Below are 19,082 nucleotides of genomic sequence, written 5' to 3'. Positions count from 1 at the left end.
TATCCTCTTTGTGATTGGTCGGTGCTCCTGTCAGTCTTCGGATGGGCGAGCCCATCTGCTCTCTTGCAATTGAGGAAAATGAGTGCCAGTCCGGCGAACCCATGCGTGATTGGATATGACTGTGAGGGGGCGGAGCCTCGAGACTGGATAATAAGGGCTCAGTGTCATTTTTTTCCCCACTTGTCAGAGAGCAAACCCACCTAACCCACGATAACCCTCTCAGGCCGAGGGCTTCTCCTGAGCTCCGTAACAAGGCACCCAATAGAGGCCCGCTCTTAAGGCATCCTGGGGACCAACAGCCTGTAGACCCTCCTAGGTGACCTCTGATCCCCGGTGTTGATCTTAGTCAGCCCCTGGGTGGGCCGAGGGGGCGGCCATGGAGCTTGGGAGCTGCTTCAAGACCTACGAGGACTTCAAGGAGTGCTTCAGCGCCTACAAAAAGGAGAACAAGTGTTCCTTCATTCTCAGGGACTGCATCTCCGTCCGGTACCACAACCTCAACCATGGCACCTCTATCCGCGAGGACATCCTGTAAGGGCGTGGCGGGGGCGGGGCAGGAGGTTGGGGAGGAGGCCGGACGGTCCCAAAAAGAAGGGCGGCGTGGAGGAGGGGGTGCACCTGGGCGCCCCCCGACCCCGCCCCGTCTCTGAGCAATTCCACATTGAGCACCTGCTTGGTGCCTGGGAAAAGCGCAAAACCTCCACAGGCATCGCCTTTTGACCACCCACGTCACCTCCACTCATTCACGCCTTCATTCCCAGCTTTTCTGAAATTCATGACGACTGCAGTTTATCTCATTTTTTGAGCACCTGCCATATCCCAGACACAAAGTATGGCCTTCACAATGGATAAAAACGCCTTGGCGAGAATTTTGTTCATGTCTTCTCTTTACAAAGCAGTAACACTGGTCAGTTATTGGTTGGTTAGATTGGTCATTCATTCTTTCATTCTTTTCTTAGTTCTGTAAATGGTTCTCGAGCTCCAGAGATTAACAAACCGGTTTTCAAACACTTCCCATGTCCCAGGCAGAGTTCTCTATTCTAGGCACGCTTTCACCCACAGGGGTGTATTGAAAATCACAGGTAAATGTTATTTTTCCCATTTGGCAGATGAGAAAAGAGGCTTGGAGGCTAAGCTAAGGGTTGAAAACTCAATTGCCTTCAAGACTCAGGTGAAACGGCCCCGTGTAAGAAAACTGAACTTTTAATTTAACTATCTGAAAAGGAATGATGAAATAATCAACTCCAGGTCTTTGTGCTAGGGAGAATAGACAAGTAAACTGGGCAAAATGGAGAGCAGGCCAATTAAGTCCAGCCGATGGCCTCCATGTGGGGGTGAAGATCCAGTGTTCCCAGATATGGGCAAATGGAGTTAGCAGTCCAGGCTTTATGTGAATGTGTCCACTTTTTAAAAATTGGAAATCAATTCACATGTGAACATGCACTCTATGGGCCAACTCTGAGAGTCAAAGTGTATCTGAGTTTGAGACCTCTAGGTTGAGACATTTGGCCAAAGCTCACTCTTTGGCCAGGCAGGTGGTGTTTATTTCCCTGTTCTGGAGTCCAGTGCTGTGCTGGGTACAGATAAATATGAATAATTAATTAAACTTGTGCTCAAAGAGCTTGAGATGGCATAGTACATGGGCTAGTATGTGACAAATGCTTTGTTAGATATGTGCAGAGGAAGAAGGGACAAGTGTCTGGGAAGACAGGAAGGGCTTCACACTGGAAGTAATGGTTTCTGCTGGGCTGTGAATGAAAACAGAAGGCTAGAGCAGAAGTTCAGTGGTTAATATCAAGTATCACAGAGGGGTTTGACCAGAAGGAGCTGTGGAGTGAAGACACAAATATATGAAAGAATGTGGCGTGTTTGAGAAACAGTGTAGCAGTCCATACCTGTCAGGAGGTCGTGTCAGTTGCAGTTCACCCATCAAGAAAAGCTTCCCTTGTGGCTTTACTGTAAAGAATCCACCTGCAACATGGAAGACCTGGGTTCAATCCCTGGGTGGGGAAGATCCCCTGGAGAAGGGAAAGGCTACCCACTCCAGTATTCTGGCCTAGAGAATTCCATGGACTGTATAGTCCATGGGGTCGCAAAGAGTTGGACACAACTGAGAGACTTCCATCAATAAAAGGTCTTCAAGCTTCCCTGGTGGCTCAGATGGTAAAGAATCTGCCTGCAATGCAGGAGAGTGGGGTTTGATCCCTGAATCGGGAAGATGCCCTGGAGAAGGGCATGGCTACCCAATCCAGTCTGTGAAGTGTTTGGACTTTGATCTATGCCATCTTTCTAAGCAATGAAAGAATGCAAAAAAAAAAAAAAATGCCCTGCTTCAAACTGCTTAACAGTATAGGCCAGATAAAGTGCAATAGCCTCCCTGTTGCCCTCTTGATTAAGTCCAGGACTATTATTAACCTGGCTCCCCAGACTATCTAACCCTTTTGACCTCCCCATCTTGCATTGTGTGCTCCATACTCACCGACTCTTACTCCATGATCAGCCCCTGTCCCAAGCCCATAGCTTCCTAGTCCTTGCACTTAACCACTTCTACTTGTTAGGATAACCTTGTCCATCACTTATCTTAGCTCTCTCTTCCTCAAACAGTTGTTTTGTATACTAACCTTTCTGTACTGTATATCCTGAACTACGATTTACCAACATTTTTCTTTAAATTGTTCTAATATTCAAAGAAATTCTAGAACCAATCTAAGTAATACTATATAAGAAGGAACAGTATGGTGGCCAAAAAGTAGTATATCTTTTTTAAACATCCTTGTTTCTCTGCAGTCATTTTGGACCACTTGTGGAAAACTCTGTCTTAGCTAATTGTTACTTTTCCTTCAGATACTAGCATAATTTCCAAAAAGCCTTTCTTATGTTAGGTTCAGTGCTCCTACTCTGTGTTCTGACAGCGCTTGTTATAGCTCTTTGCACATCCTTTTGGAATATAGTTTACAGAGGTTTCCCTGGTTTGCTGAGCTCTTTGAGGGAGGGACTCTGGTTTACTATTTTTTGCATTCTCACTGATTGACACCATGCTGCTTGCTTAGAATCAAGTCCAAACCCCTCACAAATGCACCTCGACACCCTTCGGGGGGATCACCTCCAGGGTCTAGCATAAGGCTTGTCCCACAGCAGGGCTTAAGTAACCGTTGAATGAATGAGTCATCGAATATTAAATGTATAACTCAGTGAAACTGGTGCTACAGGGACTCAGAGAAAAGTCACAGTGGGCTGGGGAAGTAAGAGAGACAAGGAGGCTTGAGCTGGGCCCTCAGAGACAGGGAGGTGTCAGGAGGTGTGCTTTCTATCTGCTGCTGTAACAAATTACCCACAAACTCAGTGATGAAAGCAACACAAATTTAGTAGCTTATCCTTCTATAGGTTAGAAGTCAGGCACAGATCTGACTGGGCTAAAACCAAGGCATCAGCAGAGTTGTATTTCTTTCTGGAGCCCCTGTACATGCATGCTAAGTCACTTCAGTCGTGTCTGACTCTTCGAGACTCTATGGACTGTAGCCCTCCAGGCTCCTCTGTCCATGGGATTCTCCGGGCAAGAATACTGGAGTGGGTTGTCATGTCCTCCTGGGGATCTTCCTTACCCAGGAATCTAACCCAAGTCTTCTGAGGCTCCTGCTTTGCAGGTGGCTTCTTTACCTCTGAGCCACTGGGGAAGCCCCTGGAGTCCCTGTAAGAGAGTCCATTTTCAAGCCTTCCAGCTTCTAGAAGCTGTTCACATTCCTTGACTCATGGTCCCCTTCCTCCATCTTCAAACCAGCAGTGGCTGGTGTAGTCCTCGAATCATATCACTCTGACCCTGCTTTGTTCCATCTCCTTCTCTGGCGCCCCTTCTGCCTCCCTCTTCCATTTTTTAGGATCCTGTGGTTGTATTAGGCCCGCCCAGATAATCTAGGATAATTTCCCTTTTAAAAAATCAGGTAATTAGTAACCTTGATTCCATCTGCAATCTTAATTCCACTTTGCCGTCTAACCCAGCATATTGACAAAGTTTAGAGATGAGGCAGTTGGCATCTTCAGGGGCCCATCTGCCTATCACAGGGGGTTAACATGCTGCCGGGAGAAGTGGTGTGTGAGCCAGTGCATATGCTATACCTGGAAGGCAGTGAGGAGACACACTTGACTAGAAGGGAGATTTATGCTGGAGCAGTACCAAAAAGAATGGCAGGGACTTAGCTAACAGAGGTGCAGATTAGTTTCATTTATTTTTGCAGGTTGAACAGTTTTTTAAATGAATTTGTTTTTGAGTGGTCAATATAGTCATCTAATTTTTTAAAAATTTCAAATTACATCAAAGTTTGCAAAAGGCAGTGTCCCTTCCAGTATATTATCTAGAGACAACCACTCTTATCTTCCTGACATACTCTGAGCTTGAAAAAATATATCTTGTGTGTACATATGCACCTTTAAAAAACACACACAGGTGACTGACTCTTTTTTTTTTTTTTTTTTTGTGGCGGCAATGTACCACATGCGGAATCTTAGTTCCTTAACCAAGGACCGAACTTGGGGCCCCCTGCATTGGAGTCTTAACCGCTGGACCCTTGGGGAAGTCCCTTGCATACTACTTTTACATATCATTCTGTACCTTGTTTTTCTCACTTATCAATGTATTTTGGAGATTACTCCACATCACTCCATTGTATGAGCCATTTAATTCTTTGATTCTGGCGATTGTCAACTGAAAACTTACTCCATGCTAGTGTCTAGAAAGAGTGTTGAAAAACATAAGTTGAGTCCCTGCCTTCATAGTGCTTGCCCTCCAGGCAGGGAGACAAATATTAAACTCTAATTGCAGAAATAACAATTTCCTTAAAAGAGTGGTAAGAGGGAATTCCCTGGCTGTCCAGTGGTTAGGACTCTAATTCCACTGCCAAGGGCCCAGGTTCCCTCTCTGGTCAGCCCCAAAGCCAATCAGTCAATCAATAAATAAAATAGTAGTAAGAGTCTAGGAAAGACTGGTAGTAAGAGCCAAAGGAGGAGAAGGAAATGGCAACCCACTCCAGTGTTCTTGCCTGGAGAATCCCAGGGACGGGGGAGCCCGGTGGGCTACCATCTATGGGGTCGTCTTTTTTTTTTTTTTTTTTTAAAAAAAAAAAAGAGCCAAAGGAAAAGTCTAGGGTGCCATGTGGGGAATGGCAAGGGACTCTAATCTTGTACGTAGTGTGGGTGTTGGCTGACACTTGATGCCGGTGCAGGCTCTTGGGGAGGAAAAAACGGCCATCCCTGATATTTTGTGGAAGTAAGTTTACAAAGCACATTCACCTCCTTACCTGACTTGGCCCTCTGAATCCCCTTGTCAGAAGTAGGTTTCACTCCCATTAAATGAGTTAATACATGTAAAGTGTTTATTACAAGGCCCACTACACAGAAAATATTCCATAAATATTATTGCCTTTATAATAATGTTATTGTGCAGATGGGGGAAATGGCCAGGAGAAGTTGAATGTTCAGTTCAGTTCAGTTCAGTCGCTCAGTCGTGTCCGACTCTTTGGGACCCCATGAATCACAGCACGCCAGGTCTCCCTGTCCATCACCATCTCCCAGAGTTCACTCAAACTCACTTCCATGAATCAGTGATGCCATCCAGCCATCTCATCCTCTGTTGTCCCCTTCTCCTGCCCCCAATCCCTCCCAGCATCAGAGTCTTTTCCAATGAGTCAACTCTTTGCATGAGGTGGCCAAAGTACTAGAGTTTCAGCTTTAGCATCATTCCTTCCAAAAAACACCCAGGGCTGATCTCCTTCAGAATGGACTGGTTGCATCTCCTTGCAGTCCAAGGGGCTCTCAAGAGTCTTCTCCAACACCACAGTTCAAAAGCATCAATTCTTCGGCACTCAGCCTTCTTCACAGTCCAACTCTCACATCCATACATGACCACAGGAAAAACCATAGCCTTGACTAGACGGACCTTTGTTGGTAAAGTAATGTCTCTGCTTTTCAATATGCTGTCTAGGTTGGTCATAACTTTCCTCCCAAGGAGTAAGCATCTTTTAATTTCATGGCTGCAGTCACCATCTGCAGTGATTTTGGAGCCCAAAAAAATAAAGTCAGCCACTGCTTCCACTGTTTCCCCATCTATTTGCCATGAAGTGATGGGACCAGATGCTATGATCTTCGTTTTCTGAATGTTGACCTTTAAGCCAACTTTTTCACTCCTCTTTCACTTTCATCAAGAGGCTTTTTAGTTCCTCTTCACTTTCTGCCATAAGAGTGGTGTCATCTGCATATCTAAGGTTGTTGGTATTTCTCCCGGAATCTTGTTTCCAGCTTGTGCTTCTTCCAGCCCAGCGTTTCTCATGATGTACTCTGCATATAAGTTAAATAAGCAAGGTTAAGAGGACTAAAAGTTCTACCTCTCTGCTTTACATTAAGGCTCCTAGTTTCATTATGTAACTCTTTGAAGGCGGTTACCCCCTAGCTCCTCTGTTCTTGGGCAAAAGGGAGGAGAGAAGGTAGATAGAGTCAAGGCAGGCAAGGAGCAGAGGCCTGGGTAGTCAAGACTTAGAAGAGGAAAATAAGATTCAGTAACAAAAACCACCCCCAGCCCCAAAACCACCTGGTGGGAGCCAGGGAAGTCTGAATTTGGGGTACAGTTGCAGTCAAGGAAAATAAGAATATGCAGAAAGGAGCAAGCAAGTCAGAGCAGGGAGTGGGGTAAGATTTCTTTCTTTTTTCTTTTCTGGCCGCACCATGCAGCATGTGGGATCTTAGTTCCCCAACCAGGAGTTGAACCTGCGCCCCCTGCATTGGAAGTGCAGAGTCTTAACTACTGGATTGCCAGAGAAGTCAGAAGGTTTTCAGAAGTTGTAAGAAAGCATCAAGGTGTTAGAACTGAAGATCAGACCCATCCTGTTTATTGCCACAGCTCGAAGCTCCCTCCTCAACCACTGGGTTATAACAGCATCCCGGTATTGATTCAGTCAACAAACTTCTAGTGAGAGGTAAAAAGGTTTACCCCCGCAGGCTTGAGCTAGGATAAAAAGATTGAGTGAACTGTGGTCTCTACCCTTGAGGATAATCATATGCCAGAGCTAGTTTGGGAGGAAGTGAATTCTGAGCAGCTCAGGCCTTCAGCAGAGAGGGAGTGACTGCTTGTTGGGGTGTTGTAAAGGGTGTTCTTGGAGCTTGTGTTGGATACTGGCTCTGTGCCAGAGTGCACTGAGTTGGGCTTTTTGAGTGATGTATGGACGTGTGGGATGAGCACTTCTCTTGTGGGACTGGAGGGCAGGAAGGGGAAATGCTTTCAGGGAGTAATTTAGCAGAGCAGTGTTTCCTGCAACCAGATAGACAGGTCAGGCGAGATGATTTTAAATGTTTATGTTAATATCTAAACATAAAGGTCCTTATTAAATAAAGTGAGCTGATTTAAAGAAAACCATTTGAAAATACTGATACAAAGGTTATAGGAATGGCTATGGCAGATGGAAAGGGGGTCGGTGATTCCTTGAAGTTCAGGAAAAGCTGGCATATCTGTTAAAAGTGAGAGCTCTGAAGTCAGAAAGACAGGCTTTAACTCTGACCCGGGGCAAGACTTTTAATTTCCATGACACAGTTTCATCCTCTGCAAAATGAGGAGGATGTGGTGAAGATTACATAAAATACACGTAGTGGTTTAAAAATGAAGTCGCTCAGTCGTTTTCGACCCCATGGACTGTAGCCTACCAGGCTCCTCCGTCCATGGGATTTTCCAGGCAAGAGTACTGGAGTGGGTTGCCATTGCCTTTTCCAGAGTATCTTCCCGACCCAGGGATTAAACTCAGGTCTCCCGCATTGTAAGCAAGACGCTCTTGCTAGTGGTTTAAGCACAGTAATATTTGCTAAAGTCATAATTGTAGTACATGACAGAAAATGGTAGGTATTTTTAAAAGAGTCAGAGAATTGTGTTGTGGGAGTTATTTCTAAATGACCCAAAATCCCAATCAACTGGGAGATTCTGTGATTTTTACACCCAGTTTCCCTTCCCATATTTTTATGTATGGCTGTTACGTGTGTTTTTATTTGTGTTATGTCTTTGGAGAATTGATAGTCTTCAAACATTCCGTGAAGTGTTCTGTTGTCTCTCTCCATTGCTGTTCAGTCTAATAGCTACCTTTTTTGACACTGGAACACGTTCCCAAAAAAGTGTTCAAAAAAGGTAGCTATTAGATTGAAGACTATCGACCTCAACATGAATCAGTCATAGGTACACATATACATATATGCCCTCCCTTTTGAACCTCCCTCCTCTGCTGAGGGTTTTAGTTTTATTTAATCCCCATCACACCCTTTGAACTAAGCCTTTGTTATCTGAGTTTTCATTTTCCACATATCCCTGGTGACTCAGACAGTAAAGTGTCTGCCTACAATGCGGGAGACCTGGGTTCGATCCCTGGGTCGGGAAGATCCCCTGGAGAAAGAAATGGCAACCCACTCCAGTACTATTGCCTGGAAAATCCCATGGGCAGAGGAGCCTGGTAGGCTATAGTCCATGGGATTGCAAAGAGTCAGACATAAATGAGCGACTTCACTTTCTTTCTTTTCTAGTCACAAGGCTGTGTGGGAAAACAAAAATCATGCTAACAAACTAGCCACTTTTAAAATTAGTTACTACTTAGTCATTCCTTCTTGCTTGTCTCCACCAATTCCATCAACATCTTTGGTAGTCAGTTTCTGGCTAATGAATAGATGAGGTAAACCTCAGGATAATAACAGTGCAAATAAAATTGATTGCAAACTGAAATAGCAAGAGCTATTCCAGAGCTATGGTACTTGGTGAAGTCCCTATCATGAAGTCTCTATCATGAAGAGTCGTGATAGAGAAATCCTTACATTCCCCACAGCCTTATGCCAGCTGACAGACGGAGAAGGAAAATCAAGGACAGTGACTGAAATACAGACTTGAAAAGCAAAGAATTTGCAGAGCAAAAAATTAAGTTAGGCCCTTGGGAAACATGATAAAGCACAGGAATATTTTGGTAAAACTGACCTTTATATATTGCAAAGGTGAGCTAGGAAATAAAGTATAAGAGTGTTTGGGGTAAATACATCAGGGAAAAAAATTGATTCTTCAAGTGGTTCTTTGATTATTTAAGAATTGGCAGACAGCCACCATTATAGCCTGTTGTTCAGTTGCTAAGTTCTGTCCAGCTCTTTGCAACCCCATGGACTACAGCACATCAGGCTTCTCTCTCCTTCACTATCTCCCAGAGTTTGCTCAAATTCATGTCCATTGAGTTGGTGATGCTATCAAACCATCTCATCTTCTGCCACCCTCTTCTTTTGCCCTCAATCTTTCCCAGCATCAGGGCCTTTTCCAATAAGTCAGCTCTTCGCATCAGGTGGCCAAAGTATTAGAGCTTCAACTTCAGCATCAGTCCTTCCAATGAATATTCAGGGTTGGTTTCCTTTAAGATTGACTGGTTTGATTTCTTTGGCAGTCCAAGGGACTCTCAAGAGTCTTCTCTAGTGCCACAATTTTAAAGCATCAGTTCTTCAGTGTTCAGTCTTCTTTATAGTCCAACTCTCACATCTCTACATGACTTAAATTTCATTACATATAATATTTTCATAATTTTCATCACATTTTTTAAAGATCTGCTCAAATCTTTTTTTCTACTATTTTCTATAAAACAGGGATTCTGAAAATGTATTTTGGGCTGCAATTAATTGAAAGTCCTGACTCAAAATGCCTTATTTCTTAGCCCAGAGAAGGTGATTGTTTCAGCGGCTCAGGCTTTTCCTTTCTTTCCACTCTCCGTCTTCAATTCTCAGCTTTGTTCTTAGAGTGTCTCGCCACATGGCACATATGTAGGGGTCACATTCAGAAGAAAAAGCCTGCCTTGGTTTCTTACAGACTTCCTATCATGTTTCTTTGCAGAATTGGGCCGGTATCCATGGTCATTCTTAACAAGATTACTTTAATTGGCTTAGACCAGCCCTGAAGCACTTAGCTGTGTGGGGAGGAATGACAACCTGAATGAAACTGGCCAGAAGGAAGGAAGGAGGGAGGGGGATGGGGGATGTTGGATTAATTACCAACCAATCATGCCTTTTTTTTTTTTTAATTGAAGAATAGTTGAGGGAACTCCCTGGTGGTACAGTGGCTAAGATGGTTAGGACATGGGGTTTCATTACCATGGGTTCAGGTTTGATCCCTAGTCAGAGAACTAAGATCCCATGAGCCTCAAGACGTGGCCAAAAAAAAAAGAAAGAAAAGAATAGTCACTGTACTACGTAAGTGTACAGTATAGTGATTCACAATTTTCAAAGATTTTATCCCATTCTTTTTATAAAATATTGTCTATATTCCCCATGTTGAACAGCATATCCTTATACACAGTATAGTGATTCACAATTTTCAAAGATTTTATCCTATTCTTTTTATAAAATATTGTCTACATTCCCCATGTTGAACAGCATATCCTTATACACAGTACAGTGATTCACAATTTTCAAAGATTTTATCCCATTCTTTTTATAAAATATTGTCTATATTCCCCATGTTGTACAGCATATCCTTATACAGAGTATAGTGATTCACAATTTTCAAAGATTTTATCCCATTCTTTTTATAAAATATTGTCTATATTCCCCATGTTGTACAGCATATCCTTATACAGAGTATAGTGATTCACAATTTTCAAAGATTTTATCCCATTCTTTTTATAAAATATTGTCTATATTCCCCATGTTGAACAGCGTATCCTTATGGCTTATTTTATACCTAAATGGTTTGTACCTCTTAGTCCCCTACCCCATCCTGCCCCTCCCCCCTTGCCTCTTCCCACTGTTAACCATTAGCTTGTTCCCTGTATCTGTGAGTCCGCTTCTTTTTTGTTATATTCTCTGCTGCTGCTAAACCGCTTCAGTCGTGTCCGACTCTGTGCGACCCCAGAGACGGCAGCCCACCAGGCTCCCCCGTCCCTGGGATTCTCCAGTCAAGAACACTAGAATGGGTTGCCATTTCCTTCTCCAATGCATGAAAGTGAAAAGTGAAAGTGAAGTCGATCAGTTGTGTCCGACTCTTAGCGACCCCATGGACTGCAGCCTACCAGGCTCCTCCGTCCATGGGGTTTTCCAGGCAAGAGTACTGGAGTGGGGTGCCATTGCCTTCTCCAGTTATATTCTCTAGTTTGTTATATTTTTTAGATCCCACATATAGGTGATATCAGATTGTAAATTATCTTTCTCTGCCACAGCCTTTTAAACAAATTCACTTTTGTGCATGCTAAATCACTTCAGTCGTGTCCGACTCTGTGCAACCCTATGGAGTGTATAGCCCACCAAGCTCTTCTGTCCATGACATTCTCCGGGCAAGAATACTGGAGTGGGTGGCCATGCCCTCCTCCAGGGGATCTTCCCAACCCAGGGAACAAACTTGAGTCTCTGACATCTCCTGCATTGGCAGGCAGGTTCTTTACCACTAGCGCCACTGGGAAGCCTGAATTCACTTTTAGTTGTAGTGATTATTCTTGGATCAGGTACTGATTATTCAGAGACCAGTGCTCTGGTTATTTCTGTATTTATAGATTTGGAGGCTGAGAGGAAATGAAGTGACTTGTTCACTTTCACACAGCTAAGTGGTAAAGCTGGAAATTCAACTCAGATCTTCTGAGTCTTGTTCCTAACTCAGATTATGTTGTCTAAAATGGGTTGACTTCACCTGTAAAAATTCTGTTCTTTGCTCGAGGTACAGTTTACATGCAGCAAGGACACAAATCTCATGTGAAATTAATCAAAAGCTTTAGATCTGCTCCAATCCCCATAGTCAGGGGGAATTAGTCTTTATTCAGTTATAAGTGTGTTGCTCGTACCTCTGTTTAACCTTTCACTTACTTCTGACTTTACCGATCATCTGTGTACTCATCTCCGTGCTCAACAGACTTTGACAGTAGAGCCTAATTTGTCTCCATCACCTTCTGAGCAACTAGTGTTTGGTACATAATAGACTTAGTACACGTTTGAAATTAAACAAAGGACTTGTCCAAAGTTACAGTTCATAGTAGTGCTGGGCCAGAAGCCAAGCCACCTGACAGAACTCTCCTGGCGATCGTCCTAATGTGCTGCTCACACTGTAAGATGAATTTCTGTCATGCAGTCTCTCATTCAGTGTGTGTGTTCTGAGCACCTACTCTGTGCCAGGTACAGTACCGGGCGCTGGGAGTACACTGGGGGCACAGTCCAGTTAGAGGAAAATAAACACCTACAGAGCAGATTTGGCTGACTTCCTTCCTTCACGTCCTGGCTGAGCATGCTGGGATAGAAGCACTAAGGGGGATTCAGAAGTATAAAACCCTATCCCTGTCTTGAAGAGAGTCTATGCCTTCACTTGGGAGATAGAAATAAATATAGATTAAAATTACTACAGTGCTCCAAGAATTCTTCCGAAAGACTTGTGTATTTCACTGTGTGTAAGTTACAGCTCAATACCAAAGATTAAGGGAAGCAGGAAAAAATGACACAGGCTTTAACCTAGTGCCCCTGAAGTTTGAAGTGCTTGATGCCAACAAGCACAGTATGTTTAGAGATCTTTAAGGACATTATTGAACCTGAATAAAGTATTGAGGGTCAAGTTGAGGAAGATAAAAATGAGAATTCAGAAGGAGAAATATTTTGGAAGAAGACAGGCAACATAATGGTTAACTACATAGACTGTAGCCAAGCAGACTTAGTTCAAATCCCAGATTCTCCAGTTTTAGCCAGAGGATTAAATCCCAGATTCTCATGCTCAAGAACCTCTTTAAGCCTGTTGCCCCATCTGTAAAATGTAGATGGTAGAACCCTTTTATTAGAATGAAATGATGCATGTAAGGGGTTTACATGGAACTTGGCATATAGTAATCCTTATACATGCAATAGTGGGAGAAATGAATTTAAAAGACATAACATAATGGATATAAACCTGGAGAAGGAGGAATTAAAAAGAATGCTGATGTCTCCACAGGGAGGTGCAGTCGTTAATGAACCAGAAAAGGGGGAAAGAGTTTTATGCTTGGCACTCACCAGTGTCTTTTTTTTTCTTTTTTTGACTAGGCTAACAAGCATGGATTATGAGCACATAAAGTCAATACAATGTGATGAGCTAAGATCTATGCCAAGATGTTGAGCCAGCAGAAGGGTAGGGCCCATCCTGAGGGCTTGGGGGAGGCCTCCTAGGAAAGAAGGTAGTTGCATGTAATCCTGAAGGATGAGTAAGCTCTGAGATGAAGACAGGTGGGTAGGGCATTCCAGACAGAGAGACAACACGAGCAAAGGCGAAGACGTGAGACACAGTGTAGGGGACCCTGGAAGCAGTTGGTCTTTCTCAGTTCAGTTCAGTTCAGTCGCACAGTCGTGTCCGACTCTTTGCAACCCCGTGAATCACAGCACGCCAGGCCTCCCTGTCCATCGCCAACTCCCAGAGGTCACTTAGACTCATGTCCATCGAGTCAGTGATGCCATCCAGCCATCTCATCCTCTGTCGTCCCCTTCTCCTCCTGCCCCCAATCCCTCCCAGCATCAGAGTCTTTTCCAATGAGTCAACTCTTTGCATGAGGTGGCCAAAGTACTAGAGTTTCAGCCTTAGCATCATTCCTTCCAAAGAAATCCCAGGGCTGATCTTCAGAATGGACTGGTTGGATCTCCTTGCAGTCCAAGGGGCTCTCAAGAGTCTTCTCCAACACCACAGTTCAAAAGCATCAATTCTTCGGCACTCAGCCTTCTTCACAGTCCAACTCTCACATCCATACATGACCACAGGAAAAACCATAGCCTTGACTAGACGGACCTTTGTTGGCAAAGTAATGTCTCTGCTTTTCAATATGCTGTCTAGGTTGGTTATAACTTTTCTTCCAAGGAGTAAGCATCTTTTAATTTCATGGCTGCAGTCACCATCTGCAGTGATTTTGGAGCCCAGAAAAATAAAGTCTGACACTGTTTCCACTGTTTCCCCATCTATTTCCCATGAAGTGATGGGACCAGATGCCATGATCTTCGTTTTCTGAATGTTGAGTTTTAAGCCAACTTTTTCAGTCTCCACTTTCCCCTTCATCAAGAGGCTTTGTAGTTCCTTTTCACTTTCTGCCATAAGGGTGGTGTCATCTGCATATCTGAGGTTATTGATATTTCTCCAGGAAATCTTGATTCCAGCTTGTGCTTCTTCCAGCCCAGCATTTCTCATGATGTACTCTACATATAAGTTAAATAAGCAGGGTGACAATATACAGCCTTGACGTACTCCTTTTCCTATTTGGAACCAGTCTGTTCTTCCATGTCCAGTTCTAACTGTTGCTTCCTGACCTGCATATAGGTTTCTCAAGAGGCAGGTCAGGTGGTCTGGTATTCCCATCTCTTTCAGAATTTTCCACAGTTTATTGTGATCTACACAGTCAAAGGCTTTGGCATAGTCAATAAAGCAGAAATAGATGTTTTTCTGGAACTCTCGATTTTTTGATGATCCAGCGGATGTTGGCAATTTGATCTCTGGTTCCTCTTCCTTTTCTAAAACCAGCTTGAACATCTGGAAGTTCACGGTTCACATATTGATGAAGCCTGGCTTGGAGAATTTTGAGCATTACTTTACTAGCGTGTGAGATGAATGCAATTATGCGGTAGTTTGAGCATTCTTTGGCATTGCCTTTCTTTGGGATTGGAATGAAAACCGACCTTTTCCAGTCCTGTGACCACTGCTGAGTTTTCCAAATTTGCTGGCATATTGAGTGCAGCACTTTCACAGCATCATCTTTCAGGAGTTGAAATAGCTCAACTGGAATTCCATCACCTCCACTAGCTTTGTTCATAGTGATGCTTTCTAAGGCCCACTTGACTTCACATTCCAGGGTGTCTGGCTCTAGGTCAGTGATCACACCATCGTGATTATCTGGGTTGTGAAGATATTTTTTGTACAGTTCTTCTGTGTATTCTTTCCACCTCTTCTTAATATCTTCTGGTCTTTCTAGGGTACAATAAAACAAGATGGTGGGGGCAGTGGAAAACAGGCAGGAGATCAGGCGGAGGCTGTCCCGCGGTCACAGCCTGCTGGCCTTGCCGTACCACTGGGCCGCTCCCTGAGCCAGGGATGACGTGGCCGCCTGGCTGCTGTGCACACAACAGGTGCAGGCATTTTCAGCCTCCGGCCCCTCCGCCCTGTAATTTCAAGCCTGACATCCTATTTCTCTAAGCTTGCCCCACAGGGTGAGCAAACAGGACCAGCTGGATTAGAGTGTTTGGAACGGGTTGCTGAGATGCCAGCGTTGTGTCATGTCATGCCAGAGGCTGAGATTTTTTTTCCCCTTCATTAATCTTTGGGTTGGGACCTCTCTGAGGAGTCAGGGGTGTGACCTGTCCCACCCACCTGCGGTCCCTGAGTCATTCAGCCAGCCCATCTTTGACAAGCATCTACTGAAAGAATAGCATTTGTGCTAGGTGCTTAGAATACGCTGAGGATTGATTTACTCTTGACAGTTGAAAACAGCCCCATCCAATTGGAAAAGTACTGCATAAACGCCCAAGAATAGGTCACAAGGCTTAGGAGCTGTAATAACAGTAGATGACTCCTATTTAGAATAAATAAAAGGCTGAACCAGGCTCTGGGCTAAATATTATGTCTGTGGCTTATTTAAATCTCATAACAACCCTATTTAGTTTTATTTTATGATGTTAAGGAAACTGCATACAGAGAGTTGAAGTAACTTGCCCAGAGTCAAACAGCTGCTGAGTGGTAGAAGTGAAGTGAAGTCACTCAGTCGTGTCCGACTCTTAGCGACCCCATGGACTGCAGCCCACCAGGCTCCTCCGTCCATGGGATTTTCCAGGCAGGAGTACTGGAGTGGGGTGCCATCGCCTTCTGGATTCAAATCCAGGAGTCAGCCTCCAGCCTCCCCACTGTGTAACCACTACTGCTACCCAGGAAATCTGCTAAGCCTTTTGTTTCAAATAAATGCTATGAATCTTAAGTAAGGAGCAATTACTGTGGCTTGAGGGCATCCATAAAGGTTTCCTGGAGAAGGTAGGACCTAATTTGGGCCTCAAAGATAGAAAGGAGGGAGACAACAGATATTCAGTTTAATTACCAGTCTCCTTTGAGTAGGCACATTCAGCCTAGAACGGCAAAGCTAGCAGAATCCCAGGGATCATCTAGCCTCAGGGTTCTCACTCTCTCAGGATGTAGACATTTTTCTTTAAGTCAAAGATGAACCCAGATCTTTTCTCTTAGAGAGGCAGCCCAGATCTACCCTAACCCCTGAGACCTCTTTTATTTTTGCTGCCTGGAGGAGGAAACAGAGAAGGCAATGGCTCCCTGAGGGCAGGAATGAAAGACACTTTAGACAGCAGGTAACTAGTTCTGCTGTTGCTATTCATCTATTTCCCCGTATATCTTTGCCTCAGATTGACAACTACAGATGGGAAAATGAGAATAAGTAAAAGGAGTTGGAGCTTAGAACTTCTGTAGATGCAAATGAAGGGTGTTTTAATTGGATGGGGTCTTGAAGAAAGACCTGACTACTTTGGGACTGGAGCGTGAACGTGAATCTTTCTTTCCCATATCCTATACCACACTGTGGTCTCCAGGAAATGTATCAGGCACTGTGAGTCCCTACAGGGCCTAGACTTGTAAGAGAAAACTGGGTGGTCAGCACCTGTTTCACTGTTGCTTCTGCCTTCCCTAGATATGTGCAGGTGAAATTTGTCTGTATTCGGACCCAGTCAAACAGGAAGAGAGCAGCAGAAGCAGACATGTGCCCAGCATACTTGCTCCTGCGGTACAATGAGAAACTGGATAAACTGTTCATCAGTGAACTCAACACACAGCATATACACATTGACCCCAAAACCACTGGTCCTAGAGGAGACGCCACCGGCAAATCTCAGAAGAAACTCCCGTCTGCACAGCCCGCGGTCAACAAAGACCTTGGCACAGCTGCAAAGTCCCCAGTTGAACCATCGTTTTGCTTAGACGAGGTCCAGATACCCGCCAAGCCAGAGCAGGAGGACATCACTCCTTCTGACCTGGCCAAGATAGCCAAAGTGATGAAGAACTTTCTTAAGGTAGATGTGGGTTCCATGGCCTCCTTCAGTGTGGGCAGCAGCCAAGACCTGGACCGGCTCAGTTTCCAGAGCAGCAAGATGAGCGATCTGTTTGTCCGCTTCCCAGAGAATCTCTTGCTGCACCGGGTGGAGAACGCTCAGGGCCACATCCTCTACGCTTTCCTGGTGGAGAGCAAGGAGCGAGAAGGGCGGGTGGTACACTTCGCGGTGCTCAAGGCCGAGACAGCCACCTCCGTGGCCAAGATGCTAAGCATCTTTACGGAGTTCAACTCAGATTGGCCCAAGGTCAAGGTGGTCTTCGTGGACCCGTCCTTCCCTCACCGAGCCATCCTGCAGGAGGTCTTCCCTGGTGCCCGCATCCTCCTCTCCGTCTATCACACGACCCGACTCTTGGAGAAGAAGCTGCATCGCAGTTCTGCAGATCCGTCCTTTAAACGGCTCATGAAGGAAGCCCTGCGGGAGGCCGTGTTTGTCACCTCCGAGACCAGCCTGCAAAATCTCTGCCAGATGTCCCGGGCCCTGCTTGACGAGCAGCTCTTCAGCTTCCTGCAGGCCCACTGGTTCTCCTGTGAACTGCTGTGGTACATGCACGTCAGGAAGGGCCTGCACGCCTGTAGCACCTACATGGACAGCCTGGACGTCGTCACCAGCAAGGTGTCGAGCCTCTTCCGGGAGCAGCAGTCCCTGCTGGACTGCATCCTCCACTTTGTGGATTACATAGACTTCTTTAACACCAAAGGCGTGAAGAACTTTCCCACGGCTCCCCCCAAGTTAAAGAGAGCCCGGTCAGCAAACACGGCCCCCAAGTCCAAGAAGCCTTCTGGCATCTGCGGAGGGAGCCTCAGCAGGCCCCCCGTGCAGGAGGCCAAGCCAGAACAAGTGCGGGGGCCGCCACGGCAGCCTCCCCAGGGGCAGCCCTTGCAGGGCGGCATGCTGGCCTCCTTACGCCAGAGCGGCTCCGACCTGGCCTACAAGCTGTGCCACAATGAGTGGGTGGTGGTGCAGAGCTCCACGCACCTGGTGGACGTGGCTGGCTGTGCTGTGGACGTGCAGCTGCTTGAGGACTCCCACCAGGTGAGCAAAGACGGCTGCAGCTGCAGCTGCTACTTTCAGCAGCGGTACCACCTGCCGTGCCGGCACATCCTGGCGCTGCTGCACACCAGCCAGAGGCCTGTGAGCGAAGCCATGGTGTGCCGCCGGTGGCAGAAGAGGTACCAGCACCTCCTCGGGCCCTGCGGGGAGCTCCGGGACCCCATTCTGATCCCAGCAGATGCAGGCCAGCCAGAGGAGCCGGGACGGAACGACATGATTCAGGACCTAAGCAGGGAGCTTGCAAATCTGCTGATGCAGAGTGAGGGACCAGAGCTGGAGGAGCGCTGCTCCACGCTGCGCAAGATTGTGGACATCTGGGCGGCCCCCCGCCAGCCTCCTGAGCCCAGTCACCGGCCGAGGGACTTCAGGGATGTGGGCTGCCTCCCTTTCCTCTGGGGAAAGCAGGAGGAAGGGGAGGGACTGGCTCCTGCTGGCACCACCATTCATGGTTGAAGCACTTGCACTGGCACGCTAGGCCGCCAGCCCCTCTCCCTAGCAGTCCAAGAGCTCAAAGTGGGCAGGACATGCTCGGGGTCAGCGTTTTAACCAATGTCTTTCTGGGTAGGGTTAGGAAAATGGTTCCAAGAGAAAGAAACCCTACTGTGTGACAGTCCTTTGAATCTGCCCCATTTCTGCCCTGCCTTTGGTTTTCCTTGGGAGCCTCATTCATTGTTCAAGGCCAAAGTTATTTCCATGCAGAAAGGTCATTCCTCTTTCTCCCTCAGCCCCTGAGATCAGATCTAACTAACTTTACAGAGATGATAACCCAGCCCCAGGATAGGGGGAGATAAAACAGACCTGGTTTCAGGGACTATATGAAAGGAGTGTGCTACTTGGCTGTTGCTGCTCTTTACAAAGAATTTGTACCTATTTTTACTCATATTAAAGTTTTGTTTTGTTTCTGTTCTTTAAATAAAGCAAATAAGCAAGAGAAATGTGTTCTGCCTGAACAGGGAAGGAATCTG

The 19,082-nt window shown here is 45.6% G+C and overlaps 1 protein-coding gene across 1 annotated transcript; it reads left to right on the top strand.

Moving 5' to 3' along the window:
- Positions 1-20: 20 nt before the first annotated feature.
- ZSWIM3 (zinc finger SWIM-type containing 3) lies at positions 21-19,041 on the top strand. The gene is made up of 2 exons (XM_005897577.3): positions 21-531; positions 16,647-19,041. The coding sequence occupies exons 1-2, from the start codon at positions 377-379 to the stop codon at positions 18,568-18,570; spliced, it is 2,079 nt and encodes a 692-aa protein (XP_005897639.2). The 5' UTR covers positions 21-376; the 3' UTR covers positions 18,571-19,041.
- The last annotated feature ends 41 nt before the right edge of the window (positions 19,042-19,082 follow it).

This window comes from Bos mutus, chromosome 13 (genome assembly GCF_027580195.1).
Source record: "Bos mutus isolate GX-2022 chromosome 13, NWIPB_WYAK_1.1, whole genome shotgun sequence".
NCBI classification, from domain to species: Eukaryota; Metazoa; Chordata; class Mammalia; order Artiodactyla; family Bovidae; genus Bos; species Bos mutus.
This window is presented reverse-complemented; position numbering and strand designations above follow the sequence as displayed.

Excerpts from the sequence above, each read along its gene's own strand:
- ZSWIM3 (XM_005897577.3), top strand. The coding sequence starts at position 377 with ATGGAGCTTGGGAGCTGCTTCAAGACCTACGAGGACTTCAAGGAGTGC. Across the intron at positions 532-16,646 it reads TCTATCCGCGAGGACATCCT|ATATGTGCAGGTGAAATTTG; the intron begins GTAAGGGCGTGG and ends TGCCTTCCCTAG.